The 14,821-nt window shown below is 38.7% G+C and overlaps 1 protein-coding gene across 9 annotated transcripts in view; it reads left to right on the top strand.

Annotated features, from left to right (window-relative positions):
• The window catches only part of SLC23A2 (solute carrier family 23 member 2), a 104,350-nt gene that overhangs the window by 72,745 nt on the left and 16,784 nt on the right, over nt 1-14,821 (top strand). For all 9 annotated transcript variants that reach the window (XM_072635309.1, XM_072635303.1, XM_072635301.1 and 6 more), the window contains 4 exons: nt 2,037-2,157; nt 2,739-2,895; nt 11,529-11,676; nt 12,837-12,942. In XM_072635309.1, coding sequence (XP_072491410.1) covers nt 2,037-2,157; nt 2,739-2,895; nt 11,529-11,676; nt 12,837-12,942 — 532 coding nt within the window. The remainder of the gene's footprint in view (nt 1-2,036; nt 2,158-2,738; nt 2,896-11,528; nt 11,677-12,836; nt 12,943-14,821) is intronic.

Here is a 14,821-nt window from a genome sequence, read left to right as displayed (position 1 = left end):
TAAAAAGTTTATTTTCCACTCTGTTGTTTATAGCTCTCAGAATGTTTTCCCATCAGAATGACGTAATAATTTGCATACTAGTCCCAGAGACAGTTATTGGTAGCCTTATTCACTGAACCCCAGGTTAACATGAGAATAGGGGCATCAAGGGGTCGTTCTTATGTACAGATAGTACATAGTATATGTTGAATGTTCCTCAGTCAACAACTACCTCTCTTCTTCTTATCTTTTCACTTTTCTTTAACTAAAGTCTGCTTTTCACAGAGCCTTTTTCTAAGCACTGGGGGAAGTAAAATACCAATGACACATGGCTCCTGTCCTCAGAGTTCACAGTCTGCTAGCTAATAGGACACATAAATAGCTTTAAAACAAAAGGACATAGGATCAGTGTAGAGAAGAGGTGTGATCCAGATGCTGCATGTGAAGCCTACAAGTGTCAGATCAGAGGATCCACACCTTCATGGAACAAGTGCCATTTGAACTGGGCCTTGGAACATGAGGAGGGTTAAACAGAGTGGTGATAGAGGTCATTACAGGTGAAGAGAAACAGCCCCAGCAGAAGGCTCGGAGCTAGGTTAGTACAGGGCCTGTGCAGAGATAGCGGGTTCCTCCAGTTCAGCTGGAGTATAAAGCTTATAGAAGGCAACAGGGTAAGGAAAAACTGGAAATACTGAGATGTCCCATACTCCGGAGGGAGTGTCAGCTGAGGGAATCGCCCTTCATTTGGAGATCACTAAAAGGTTCTTTCAAGTTTTGATAGTAATGACTTGGCCATGTAATTGTACAAATTGTAAAAATTCCAGTGGGAATATTGGAATTTTGAACCATAAGGCTAATACAAAAATGTGTTGCTTGCTGATTTGGTTTTTCTGTCTTTAAGGAGCCAGTGTAGGATCGTAAAGTTCGTTGAAAATCCCTTTTAAATATCCACAGAATTCTAACTTGAAGTGTCATGGGTTTAGTAGAGTGTCAATTGGGAGGCAGGAGATCTGAAGTTCTAGTTCTACCACTAATGAGCTTTGTGAAGAAAGTCATAGGAACATTGAGGATGAACATAGTGAGTTACTCTTTTTGGTGGGACACAATTTTTGTCAAGGACACCCTTGTAAAAGTATTTTTTATAAAATCTTTTTGCCTCTCTCACTCTTGAGATGAAAAGGCAATTGCTTATATAGTAATTAAGGCAGCATGAGGGTGGCAGTACCAAAAACCCATCCACAATCAGATTTTCTGATTGAGAATGAACCTGGAATTTTAGAACAGATGAATGAAGTTGTTGGAGATGGAACAGTAGGTGTTCTGTTGTGAGTGGTACTGTTGGCTTTTGGGGTAAGGGAAGGTATGTGTTAGAGTAGTAGGGGAGGGATGGAGAGAGGGCCAGGGCAGGGCGAGAATAATAGAGAACTAGGTTCTGGAATTACAGAGCCAAGCTAGGTTCTGGGAACTCTTTAACTAGATAATAGCTTAACAAGATTGTGTTTTACATTCTATCATATGGTAAAATATTCAGTTTGGTGGAAGATTTAGATTTGCCTCATTTTGTTTCAGAATCTTTTTCTAGACAATTTCTGCTCACTCTTTGTCTTCTTCAGATTACATTATCTTTCCTCATTTTTGTATTATGCAGTTCATGTGACATCAATTTCAATATAGAAGCATTTTCTAAAACATGCCTTGTGTTATATTCCCTAAATTCCATCATGTAGATTTCTGTGTTTTCAATATTATTATTCACAAATTTCAACCAGAACTGTCTTCTCCATTTATGCAAGTTAATGGTCTGTTGGTTAGTTCTTCTGCTGTAATATTTTATTCCAGTGTCAAGTGATGTTAAATCAGAGTTCTAAGATCTGCCTATAGAGGTGATTTCAAAAAGATGTCATAATCTCTCATTTCAATTAAATAAGAACTGTGTAGTAGTTTTCTAGTCTTAAGAAAGTACAAAATTAGATTTCTAGTGGCTTTTTTGTCAAACCTTAAAGGATTATTTCCAGTATACAGTGTGTGAACCTAACTAATTTTTCTTTCTCCCCCAGAACTATTTTTCTAGTATTATTATTTTCTCAATATGCCAGAAATGTTAAATTTCCTCTCCCAATTTACAAATCCAAAAAAGGATGGACTGCCTACAAATTGCAGCTTTTCAAAATGTTCCCTGTAAGTAATCAATTTCTGTTTTACTTTAAAAATTACTGTCAATGCATATCTCTTGAGAACCTATGAAGGCCATTTTGATTTTTAAATTTCTGTGTTACGGAACTGTAATAAGTAAGCCACATAAATGACCATTGTCCTCACTGAAGATAAACCAAATAATATACTCCAGTTCTAAATTTTGAAGAGCATATTTTTGTAGTCCTCTAGATAAAATGACAGTGAAAAGTATATTTGTTAGACTTCTCCCATTTCTCTAAGGGGTTACTTAGGATTAGCTCTATGTCAGTCTTTTTTACGAACATAAATTGAGTCATTCTTATAGATGTTCATCACTAGGTGGTATTTGTCATTTAAGCAAAACTGAAGTTAGGTGTGTGAAGCATTTGAAATGCAATTTAATTAAAAGAAAATCCATTAAAACCACTCTTAAGTTTTTTCTGCATTAAAGTTATTGATGGCAAGGTACCATGTTGGGCAAGGAGAAAGGGAGAGGGAAAGAGAGAGAGCATGTAAAAGCGATGTTTCATCAATAACCACTAATATACTTAGCCTGGAATAGTCTTTTCCCTTTCCAATTTCAGATAATCCTGGCTATCTTGGTATCCTGGTTACTGTGCTTCATATTCACTGTGACAGATGTCTTTCCACCTGACAGCACAAAGTATGGGTTCTATGCTCGTACAGATGCTAGACAAGGCGTGCTTTTTGTGGCACCTTGGTTTAAAGTTCCATATCCATGTAAGTATACTTAAGGCAGTCCAAAGGCAGTGCAGGCTGTACTTGTAGGGGGAATGAGTTGCAGCAATCACTTGTAGTGTTCATGACCTGAAATTCTCACCACTGTGGACACTGAGATTTTGATAACAAAAATGGAACATTGTCTAAAGAAAGACAATTAAAATGTATGTGTTTCATGGAAACTACACTCTAACAGTCCTTTATGGCCAGGGAGTATTAGTTTTTCAAATTAGCTTGTCAACACCTTTGAGAGGAGAGAATAAGGATGGATTTGTTTTGGTGGAAGAGATCATGCATGGCATTTATAAGCTCTAGGTGACAAGTGTTATGAGGCAAGTTTTGTGTAATGGATGTTTGAAGTACTAGTGGGCTGTTGTGGATGGAGGTTATAAATAGAAGGGCTAGAGAAGGTAGAGGGTACCCAAGAATAATGAGATGCATAGGAATAATTGGTTAACAAATATTTATGACCACCTGTTACAAATATTTTTTGATTATTATTGGGTCCACATTTTATTGATAGCAAAAGGATAGTTGAAAAGATCTATCTATCTGTCTATCTATCTATCTATCTATCTATCTATCTATCTATCTATCTATCTATCTATCTATCTAAACTAACAAGCACAAATGGAAGGGCTGTGACTCTCAAATTACAATAGATGAGTTGATTAAATTTTAGTTGAAGCACAGAGCCCAACAAAAGAATTGTCTGGATTTATGTCTAGCGTTTTGAAGAATATAACCTCTAGCATATTAACAGTTTTTTTGAATTTAGGTCAAAGTAGGCAATTTATTCTTCTTTGTAGGAGACTATAGTTTTTAAGGAAATGTAGCTTAGAAAAAGATACTTTAAAGTCGGGAGCAGATGATGAAAATTTTAGATATGAATACCTCTTCCCCAAAATGTATTTTTTACTTCCCTTTAGGAAGATTAATATGCCAGAAACTCAGCTTTCATTGTTTATAATTCCTTCCCACTCAGAAACTTTCACAGTGGATCCCCATTGCTTACATTCTGAAATCTAAACTCAGCCTACCTTTTAGAGCCTTTCAGAACCCTACAGAATTGATCCTACCAGAGCTTTCTAACTTTATATCTATCACTACTGCCTTACACAAACCTTCCTCTGTTGTTGGATGGGTTTGCTCACAAGACCTTCTCACTCTTTTAACTCCTCCATCCTTCAGTTGGTTTTGTTATTCCTTTTTGTTATCCGTTCCTTTGAACTTAAAATATTTCCTGTTTGTGTATGGTACTAAGTCATATATTCCTTTGTGACATACCTTATATTTTTGTTGAATATGGCTATTTACTCTTGTTCTAGTCTATATTAATCAATTTCTAGCAGAAACATAATGTTGTATGTGTAAATGTTTCTCACATATAATGTTCACATTGGCATTCCTTGTTGTACATATACACCCACTATTGACACTTACATTCATCTGAAATAGGAAGTTTATATTAAATAATAAGACTTTCTGGGAAGATAGAGTAGCAAGAAGCAGTGTAGCAGAACTCCCACTAAACTCGTCCATAAAGACATAGAAAATGCAACAGCATCAGACTGAATCCTGCTGGGGAGATCCAGAAAAAGTCTCAGTGAGTTCTTTGTCAGATCCAGGTTGGCATAGGAAGACAGAGAGAGGGGCCTGCTAACATTGGTACTGAAGACTGAGATTGCCATTCCACATCTGAGCAAAAATATGCCCAAGTGTGGAGCACTCTAGCATCTAGGGAGAAGTTGTGCACACAGTCACAGGGAGGTTCAAGATCCATGCTGGGGCACTGCAGTGGGGACAGATGCCAGCTAGGAGCCTTGTCACTCACTGCTCAGTTTTGGGCTACACATCCAAGAGGGACCTGCATACGTAGGTAGCATTCTGGATAGGAAAGCTCTGGGCAGTCTGTGGAGAAACAACCAGCAGTAGTTTGGCTCAGACCCCAGGCGCTGACTGGAATCCGAGTGGAATCTCAATTCCAGTATCTAGTCCATTCTTCAGAGGAATAACCTTCAGAAAGAATCCTAGACCAAAGGGCACCTTGTAGTTTCTTCACTCTGAACCAGAACTTCCTGTCTGGCTGATAGAGACTGAGTCCAGTAGCAGTCTATTTTTGCTCTGACCAAAACGTAGGTCAGGAACTTGCAGAGCTCAGACTAGGGGGTCAGCAGTCAAACTTTACCTTGGCTTGGATTACTTTGGAAGCATTGAAAGCTTGCATGTTCCCAGCCAGTCCTTGAGATGCAGGACTAACACAACAGTCAAAGAAAGCAGCCACAGGAGGGGACGGGCCCAGCGCTTCCCTCCAGAAGTGGGCCAGAACCATGCCCTAACAAGAAGTCCGAAATCAGGAATTGGGTAGAGGATGGGCAAGCAAAAAAGGATGCTCAAGACACAAACACAGAAGAGAGTGGTTCTGAAACATCTACAAGTAATGCCTTAGAGCAAAACACAGCTTAAATGCAAATTGAACTAGAATTCCTGGAAGAAAAGAAGAGATAATGAAAGAATGAGCAATGCTCTTAAAAATGAAATGAGAGCACTTGAGAAAAAAATGGAAAAGAAATGAAAGCTATAGAAGAAAGAATTGGAAAGGGAATTAGTAGTGTGGCAGAAGAGGTGCAAAATCTTGTCCAAGCAACAAACTCCCTGAAAATTACAGTGGACCAAAAAGAAGCCAATTACTTCATGAAACAAGGAACATTAAAACAAAGTCAAAAGATGGGGAAAAGGGGGGAGGATAAAGAAAAAACATGAGGTGTCTCAGAACATAAACAATTGACCTGGATACTGAGGAGAAAAAAATTTTTACAAATCATCAGACTGTCTGAAAGTTGTGACAAAAAATATAACCTAGGCATCATGTTTCAAGCTTCCACCCTCTCTCGTCCATCATCTTGTTAGCCACTACAGTGATCTTCCTGAAGTGGAGGTCCAATAATGTCATCTCTTGTACTCAGTACATTCTAGTGTCTTTCTGTTACCTCCAGGAACAAATACACAATCCTTTGTTTGGCATTCAGAGTCCTTCATAATCTGGCCCCCTTGGATCTATCCTAGCTTCTTATACCTTACTCCCTGACATGTATTCTTTGATTCAGTGACACTGGCCCTCTGCTGTTTCATGAGTCCAGAAATGGGAATTTTATGAATGAGATACTCCATATTGGGTTCCAGATATTTTCTCTGATTGTTCCCTATTCCTAGAAAACTCTCACTTCTCTACTCTGTCTACTGACCCACTTGGCTTTCTTTAAATCCCAACTAAAATTTCTCCTTCCATAGGAAGCCTTCCCCAACCCCTTAATTGCAGTACCCTCCCTCTCTTAATTATTTCCTATTTACCCTGTACAAAGCTTACTCTGTGTATGTTTTGTTTGCACGTTGTATTCCCCATTAGGTGATAAGCTCCTTGAAGACAAGGACTGTCTTTTGTTTCTTTTTGTATCCCTAACACTTAGCACAGTGCCTGGCACATATAGTCGGTGCTTAATAAATGTTTATTGATTGAATGATATTTCAAGAAATTTTAAAATTGTCTAAACCTTTTAGAACCAGATGGGAAAGTGGAAACTGAACAAATCCACCAGTCACCACTTGAAAGAAAGTCCTAAGTGAAAATTCTCAGTAACATTATAGCCAAAATCTAGAGTGGGGATGCAGAACCTGTGGCTTTTCCCCACCTCTGAGTTAGAGCTTCTAGGTCAGAGAAAAAAATAATATAAGGAGCCAGAAGGAAAATTCAACTACTGAGGAGCCAGTTAGGATCATACACAATTTAGTAGTCACAACTAAAAAGGAATGGAGAACTTGGGAAGGGATAACTCGAGCAGAAAGCAAGGGATAAGATCTTACAGCCAAGAATAACTTACCCAACAAAACTGAGTATGGTGTTACTGGGGAGGGGGTGGGGGGAGGATCTATGATGAATGAAGACTTTAATGAGATAAAGATTTCAGGCATTCTTTTGGAAAAGACTAGAGCTGCTTCTAGAAACTTGGAAGTTCAGACACAGGAGTTTGAGAAACGTAAAAAGATAAGCATGAATGAATAACAATAATTGATTATAAAAAGAGAAATTGCTTGCATATCAATACAGGGAAATGATACATTTGTCGCCTGAGAGATCATAGAGGGAGTCTAAATTAGTCGAGTCCTAGTAGTGGTTCTGTTACGTCTTGATATTAAGAGTAGAATACTGGGGGGAGGGGGAAAGAAAGGAAAGGAAAATTAGGGGAAATTATCTCCTAACTGAAGGTACACAAATAGCCAGCTCTACAAACAGCGAGGTTAGGGTGGAGGGAGCAGCTAGTGCTTTAGCCTCATTCATCTGAACTAGTTAAAGGAGGGGAGAATATAGTTGAATACTGAAGTACATTTCACTCAACAGGGAACAGAGAAGGGAGAATTAAAGGGAGGGAAGATTAAGGGAAAGATTAGTCCTGAGCAAAACAAACTCGTAAGAACATACAAAAATATTTATAGATCTTTTGAGCTTTGGCAAAGAATGGGAATCTGAGGGGGTGTTCATAAATTGGGGAATGGTTGAACAAGAATTGGTATAGAAATATGATGAAAAACTATTGTAAGAAAAGATGAAGGTTTCAGAGAAACCTGGGAAGACTTGCATGTCTCATGTCGAGTGAAATGACAAAACCAGGAGGATCATTTATATACAGTGACAGCAGTACGGTGGAGACAGACAACTTTGAAAGAACTGGAAACTGTCACCGGCATCATGGCCAGCCACGATTCCAGAGGACTAATGGTGAAACAGGCTACCCACTCCTTACAGAGAGGCGAAGGAGTCCCAGTGCAGAATGAACAGGTTTTTGTTTTTTTACATGACCAATGTGGAAATAACAAACTGTTCGTTCATGTTTGTAGCTGGGTTTGGGTATTGTTTTTATTTCTTTTCAGTTCCCAGGTTGGGTGGTGAGGTGGGATTTGGGGGAAGGGCAAAAAAGCAGATTTTTATTGATTAAAAAATATCAAAAATAATTTTTAAAAAAGACTTTGAGGAAATATGTCCAAACCAATCATACTAAAGGGGCAGAGCTAGAACAAAAAAAGATGTAATAAACTCAGTTTCCCACAGTGAACCCATAAAGAGTCCTACAGTGAAGAAAGAGAGCCAAGCTTGGGGTCACAGGACTTCAGTTCAAGTACTAACCCCACTACTTACTGGGTGTGTACCTTTGACCACTTTAACCTCCCTGGCCCTCAGTTTCCTCCTCTATAAAATGAAATCATTGAACTAGACCACCTCACATGTCTCTTCCAGCTCTAAAGCTTTTATCCTGTATGACTATTTACTAATTTTCCATGGCATTGAATGTTCAAGATAAATGTTGGCATTATAGTAAGAGTAGTTTGCTATACCATGTTGCATTCATTTTGGTTGAGATTATAATTCAATATACTTTGATTTTATTTTCTCTACATATAGACTGTAGACCTTTCTGGCCATAAAATACTTTGAGATCTGTCATGTGGAAGAAGTATTAGACTTGTTCTGCCTGGTCTTGAAGGCAAGAATTGGGTAGCAGTTGTAGGGCACCATATTTTGCTCGGTATAAGGATAATGATTCTATTTGTCTACAAGTGGCAGTGGGCTTAGTCTATAGGTCATGCCCCTCATGGAATGTCTTCAGGCATTATTCTATCATGGCTTGGGGGACTTCTGTAGCACCTCCATTTTGTCTCTCTTCTCAAAAACCTTCTGTTTCTTGGCCTACTAGATAAAGTTCAAGACCCCACCACACACTGGCTCTAGCCTCTCTGCTTTTATTCTATACTTCCACCCAACCACTCGTACCCATCTTTCTTGCCTCCCTTCGTGGAATATGTACCTTGTAACAAGTCAAGAAACTAGCTTTAATTTGAGGTCAGTCCGTGTGAGCTTTGACAGTGCCTTCTCCTAGTAAGTGTTAAACTTAAAATGGATAGTGGACAAGGCTCCCTGTGTTCAAAGGTATGTGGGCAGTGGCAGGCCTGCAGAAGTCAGGAATGAGCAGTTCATGCACTCAGCTTTTGCTAGGTGGATATCCAGAGATGGGACCTTCATTTCCAACAGGCAGACCCTGAGAGGAGGTGTATTTGTAATAAAATCATCAAGTCTGGCTTCATTTACCAGCCCCAGAGGAGGAAGGTTCATTCTGTGCTCCCCAATCCCATTCCTCTCCCTCCCCACCCCCAGTTCTCTACTTCTACTACACAAATCAATATTTTCTACCTGGAGAATCAAAAATATCCATGGAAAAATCCTCCTAACTAAATGGTACGCAAAACTGGAAAGGGAAGGTAGGTGCTCATATCTCCACAGTCCAGCTGGGAACTAGACTCAGAGTTGGGGCTCTCACCACATCCTAAGCTGTGAGTGAGTATACACAGGTTTCCAGCCTGTGGTAGTGCAAGAACCCTGGCTGCTTTGAGCGTAGTGAAGGATTTGTGAGTATAGTGCTCAGGGTCTTGGCAGGGGTGTACTAGAGCCAGCTCAGACCAGAGCCATTTATTAAATTTTGCATTGTGAAATGAATAGGCAAATGCTACAAATCAGGGCTTAATTCATTGTTTTGTTGATTATCTAGAATTAAGGAAGCAATAGAAAAATGTTAATAATGCTGATTAAACTTGAAAGTATGTCATGCATTTACATTTTTTTGAGAGCTAGTTGTTAAACTTTTACCAGCATACCTCCCCCTGAGTTTGAAATCTACTGGGAATAAAGACAAAGCTAAATATTTTGCTCGCTGTCCCTCTGGGAGGGAAATAAATCATTCTGCCACCCCAGATTTGGTGAGTCTTATTAGTTGGTCAGGTATGGAATCAGCTGGCATGGTATCATAGTATAGAATTTCCTATCTAGAAAAGATCGGAATCGATCAACTGTTGTATATACACTCATCTTTCATGCACAGCCTCTGAAACACAGAAGGTACTTAATAAATGCATATTGATTGATGGATCTGCTCCACTCCCTCTTATTTTAAATAAAGGGAACTGAGACCAAGAGAGAAGAAACAACTTTCCCATAGTCATACTGGCATATCTAGGATCAGATTCAAATCTCCTGACTTCCCAGCTCCATACTGTCGCCACTTCATGACACTGCTATCTAATGTCACTTTTCTGCTACCCACATCTCAGCTCTGGGCTTTGCTGTGGCAAAACTTAATGTAAGAAGGAAAAAGATCTCAATTTAATGTATTGTAGGAAGAGTTCTTAAACTTCTTGTGTGGTAGATCCCTTTGGTAGTCCTAAACTTTTTGTGCTAAACGCCAAAGATAAAAATCAGTTGGGAAATGAATAGAAACCAAGTATATTGAAATAAAAATGTAGTTTTTCTCCATCCAAGTTCACACACCCCCTGAAATCTGTCCCAAGATTCTCTGGAGAGTAGAGCAGAGATTCTTAAGCTTTTGTTCTACAATGTTATGTTTTTCTCAAACCTTGGCCAGTCATGACGTCAGAAGGCTGTTCCATCGCAACTTTTCTCCAGCTATCTCAGTGAGTCTTACCAGCTCCAGTGGTCAGCCTGTGCAGGTGACTGCCAAATCCCTTACCTCTCTCCTGAGGGCCAGGCTCTAATTGTCAACTAACTCCTTGCCGGACATCTTCTCCTGGATATATCCCATAGGAATTTTGAACTCATCCTGTCCAAAATGAAAATCGTTATTTTTTCTCCCTAAGCATTCTCCTCTTTCTGACTAACCTGTTTTTGTTAAGGGCACTGCAGTCCCTTGTTGATATATTGTGATCCTACCCACTCTTTAGACCCCCACTCAAATCATGCTTTCTTCATGAAGTTTTTTCCTGATAGCCCCTAGATGGAAATAATCTTTTAGGTCTTCCATAGCATTCGGTTTTATCTTATGTACAATTTCAGAGTGATTTGTATCTTTATTCTTCTGTACAGTTTCAGAGCGATTTGTGTCTTATCTTACCTTCTAACTTTTAAGCTTCTCGAAAGAAGGAACTGTGGGGCCCACAGGAGAGAACAACTAAAAGACACCCAAGTGCCCACTGGACCCTGACCCCTATGTGTCCTTTGTGCTTATCAGTCCTGACAAGTTTCACCTGGCTCTTCCCTCATTATTTCTTCAGAGTCACTTTGTGACAAGTAGAAATCTCAGTCAGTGTTCAGCTCTCTCTCTGTCTTCATCCCCTAAGTACAGAGACTGAGGTGGGGAAGCCCAGCCTATCAGTCAGTCTTGGCTTTGTGGCAGCTGCAGTCAGGATCCACAGGGAAGTGGATTCTCTGTGTGCCCCGTGCACATTTCAGTGCCTTGCAAGTAGCAGGTACTTAATTAACATATGTTGAGTTGAATTGTAAAGCTTCTCTTGGCCAAACAGTTTATTCTTACGTAAAAACATATGCAAAGTACTTTCAATTATATCCTGCTTCATTTGAATTAGCATTGGGTCCCAGAATCTGATGAATTGGATTAAAAATCAAATCGTTCTATAACTGTTAATCAGTTTAATGGAATGAATAATAATTTCAGTGCCCTACCTGATTGAATAATTATTTTTTAGCCTCTCATTACTAGGATTAAGCATTTTAATATTAGATTGCCTATTTGAGACAACCAGTAAGAATTTCATATTTGTTTTTTCTTTCGCAGTTCAGTGGGGACTTCCAACCGTTTCAGCTGCTGGGGTTATAGGAATGCTCAGTGCAGTGGTTGCTAGTATTATTGAATCCATCGGTGATTATTATGCCTGTGCAAGATTATCTTGTGCTCCTCCACCTCCCATTCATGCAATAAATAGGTAAGTGTCTGACAGACAAAGGTCTTCCTTTCATGAATTCCATTTTACTGGGGGGGGAGAGGGGGGAGCTTTAAGCCAAGGCTAATTGCTAAGTTGCAGAGTGATATTCTTGTTTAGGTAGGGGTTGGATTAGATGACCTCCAACATCTTTTCCAGCTCTTTGACCTGGTGATTCATCAGAAATGATTGGATCTTACCTTGTTTCTTTGGTAGTTTAAGAAAGGCTGGGGGAGAACTAGTTTCATATCTTTGGCTATATGTCATTTTAGCATAGCATACTCTTATTAACAAACATACTGGTACCCTACATCTGACTTGTAAACCCTCTATAGAGAGCTCTTTTTTCCCCTCAGGCCCCTGATTTCACCAGTGTACACAGTTCCTTTATCCTAAAGCAGACCAGTAACTATTTTTTGTAACTTAAGCCTCCAAGATAGCTGCTTTAGACACAGAGGTTAGTGGACTGCCCAGCCTCACACAGGTATCATAAGTTGAAGACAAGACTTGACTTGAGGTTGTCCTGACTTCAGGCTTGTCCCTCTCTGTGCACACTCCAGCGTGTCTCAGGGCATCCTATGTTTCAGCCCTGCACAGGAAGATTGAGAAGACTTGAGTGACAATAAAAGTGATAAAGAAAAGAGAACAATAATTTACAAAAGTGAATAAAACATCTTTTTAAAAAAGTAAATGAGGTCTTTCACAAATACATGATCATATGAGCCTTGTTTCCATGACACTGCCACCTTACACCTTGTCAGACTAATTTATATTTATTTTTCCTATATCTCTAATAAGGACATTATTAATCACTAATTCACTTGAACTTCATTGTTGATAATTTTTAGTGCTTAAAAGATTTAAGAAATATCATTGGTTTTTATAACATAAAAATTTAGTATACTCTTTGAGAAGTGACTAGATGGAGATTCTGGAAGCTACATATTTTCTGTTACTCTCCATTCTGAATTTAACGTATTTGAAAATTGGATTTCTTTTCTAACTACAATCTTTGCTAAAATATCTTGGATATAGAGAAATTGTCAGTTTGCATTTAATATAAAATTTTAATGATTTCTATGTGGTATTTTTTGTTTTCAAGTTTTCGAATATTTTGTCTCTAAAATGACCCTGTTTCTCTTTATCCTTCCTTTGTGTTGTAGGGGGATTTTCATTGAGGGGCTGTCCTGTGTTCTAGATGGTGTGTTTGGTACTGGAAATGGCTCCACTTCATCCAGTCCCAATATTGGAGTTTTAGGAATAACTAAGGTACAAATCTTTTTCTAGTTAACATCTAATGGTAGAAGTATTTTGTATAATCTCCCTGAACATTTGAATTCTGAAGGGCTGAACTTAACAGTATCTTTATTTTTTTGATGGGTTTTGAAGTAGGACTGAGAAAATTGTCCTTAGCTTATCTGTCTGTAGAGGGAAACAGAGCTAATGCTGTTATTATTATTATTGCTGTTATTAAAGATCTAGTAAAGGCGTGGGAATACCTTGTAATATGCTCTTTTCTGTAATGTGCTACCAAAACATTAAGAGACCTCTCCTGAAAATATTTATCTTCCACATTATTATAATTTGTTCCTAGAAAAAGAGCATTTTACCCTAAATGTAGTCAACCAAATAGCTACTGTTTACAATGATGCTTTTTGCTCACTCTTGCTTTTATAAATTGAGTTTTCATGGTTTCATAGAATCAAGAGCAGGACATGACCTTAAATGTTATCTAAACTCTCATTCTAAAGTTGCCATTTTACACAGTGGAAAACTGAAGCCCAGAAAGGTGCAGTAACATGCCTTTCAGAGGCTATAAAATTTTGTGATTCTGTAACCAGACTTGAACTCATGTTTTCTAGCTCTAAACCCAGTCCTTTTTTTTTAAAACCATGTGATTCTGCCTCACTACACCTTATGTAAGAAGAGATTTTTATAAATAGTTTTCAGAAGGCAGTTTTTAATTAGGGAAGTAGCATGAGCTTGGCTTTGTAATCTTGATCAAGTCACTTGAGAAAGTGCGTTCAAATCCCTCCTCTGTCACTCCTTCTGTGACTCTCAGGGCCTCAGCTAACACATCTGTAGAATGAGGAGATTGTACTAGATGACTGATTTCTAAGAACCCTTTCAGCTATAATCCTGTGATCCTATGACCTTCCTCACTTTACATACTGTCACATTGAGGAGGTAGTAGATATTGGGACTTGGGTGGTCTGTAACAGCCCTCCCAGCTCTTAATTAACATCACGTGATTCTGCAGATAGTTTATTTTTAGGTCTTTGGGATGATATTGGGATCACTGATGCTAATAATAATTTTCCATCTTAGCCAGCATCTAGATTCATTGTTTTCAGGCTGTTACAGCTGGAAGGAACCATTTGGTCCAACCCCCTCATTTTACAAATGATTCCTCTTGGGAGAAGAAATTTTAATTGGGTCATTCTTTATGTCCTACGGAAGCATGCAAGGAAGCATGGGTAGATAAAAAAATGAATTGAATGTTGAATTCTCTGAAGCACTGTATTCTTTTCTTTTTAAATTTATTTTATTTGTTTTCAGTGTTCAACAATCACTTCCATATATCTTAGATATTTTTAGCCTCCCTTCCCCTCATTCCCCTCTCCCTCCCTACTCCCTCCCTGAGATGACATACAATCTTATATAGGTTCTACACATACGTTCCTATTAAATATGTGTTGCATAGAAGAATTAAAATGAATGGGAGAAACCACAAAACAAAACATAATACAAAAGAAAATGATCTGCTTCTCTCTGCGATCCAGTTCCATAGTTCTTTCCCTGGATGTGGAAGGTGTTTTGCCTCGAGTCCATTGGAAATTTTGTAAGTCCATGCATTGCAATAAAGTACTAAGTCTACCAGAAAAATTCCTCACACACTGTGGTTGTTGCTGTGTACAGAGTTCTCCTGGTTCTGTTCCTTTTGCTCAGCTTCAGTTCATATAAGTCCTTCTAGGCCTCTCTGAAGTCTATGGCACAATTCAGCCATTCCCCAATTGATGGACATCCCCTCAATTTCCAGTTCTTGGCCACCACAAAGAGAACTGCTGTAGATATTTTTGTACATGTGGGACCCTTTCCGATTTCTATGATCTCTTTGGGATAGAGTCCTAGAAGCAAAATTGCTGGA

Source organism: Notamacropus eugenii, chromosome 1 (assembly GCF_028372415.1).
Source record: "Notamacropus eugenii isolate mMacEug1 chromosome 1, mMacEug1.pri_v2, whole genome shotgun sequence".
NCBI lineage: Eukaryota > Metazoa > Chordata > Mammalia > Diprotodontia > Macropodidae > Notamacropus > Notamacropus eugenii.
This window is presented reverse-complemented; position numbering and strand designations above follow the sequence as displayed.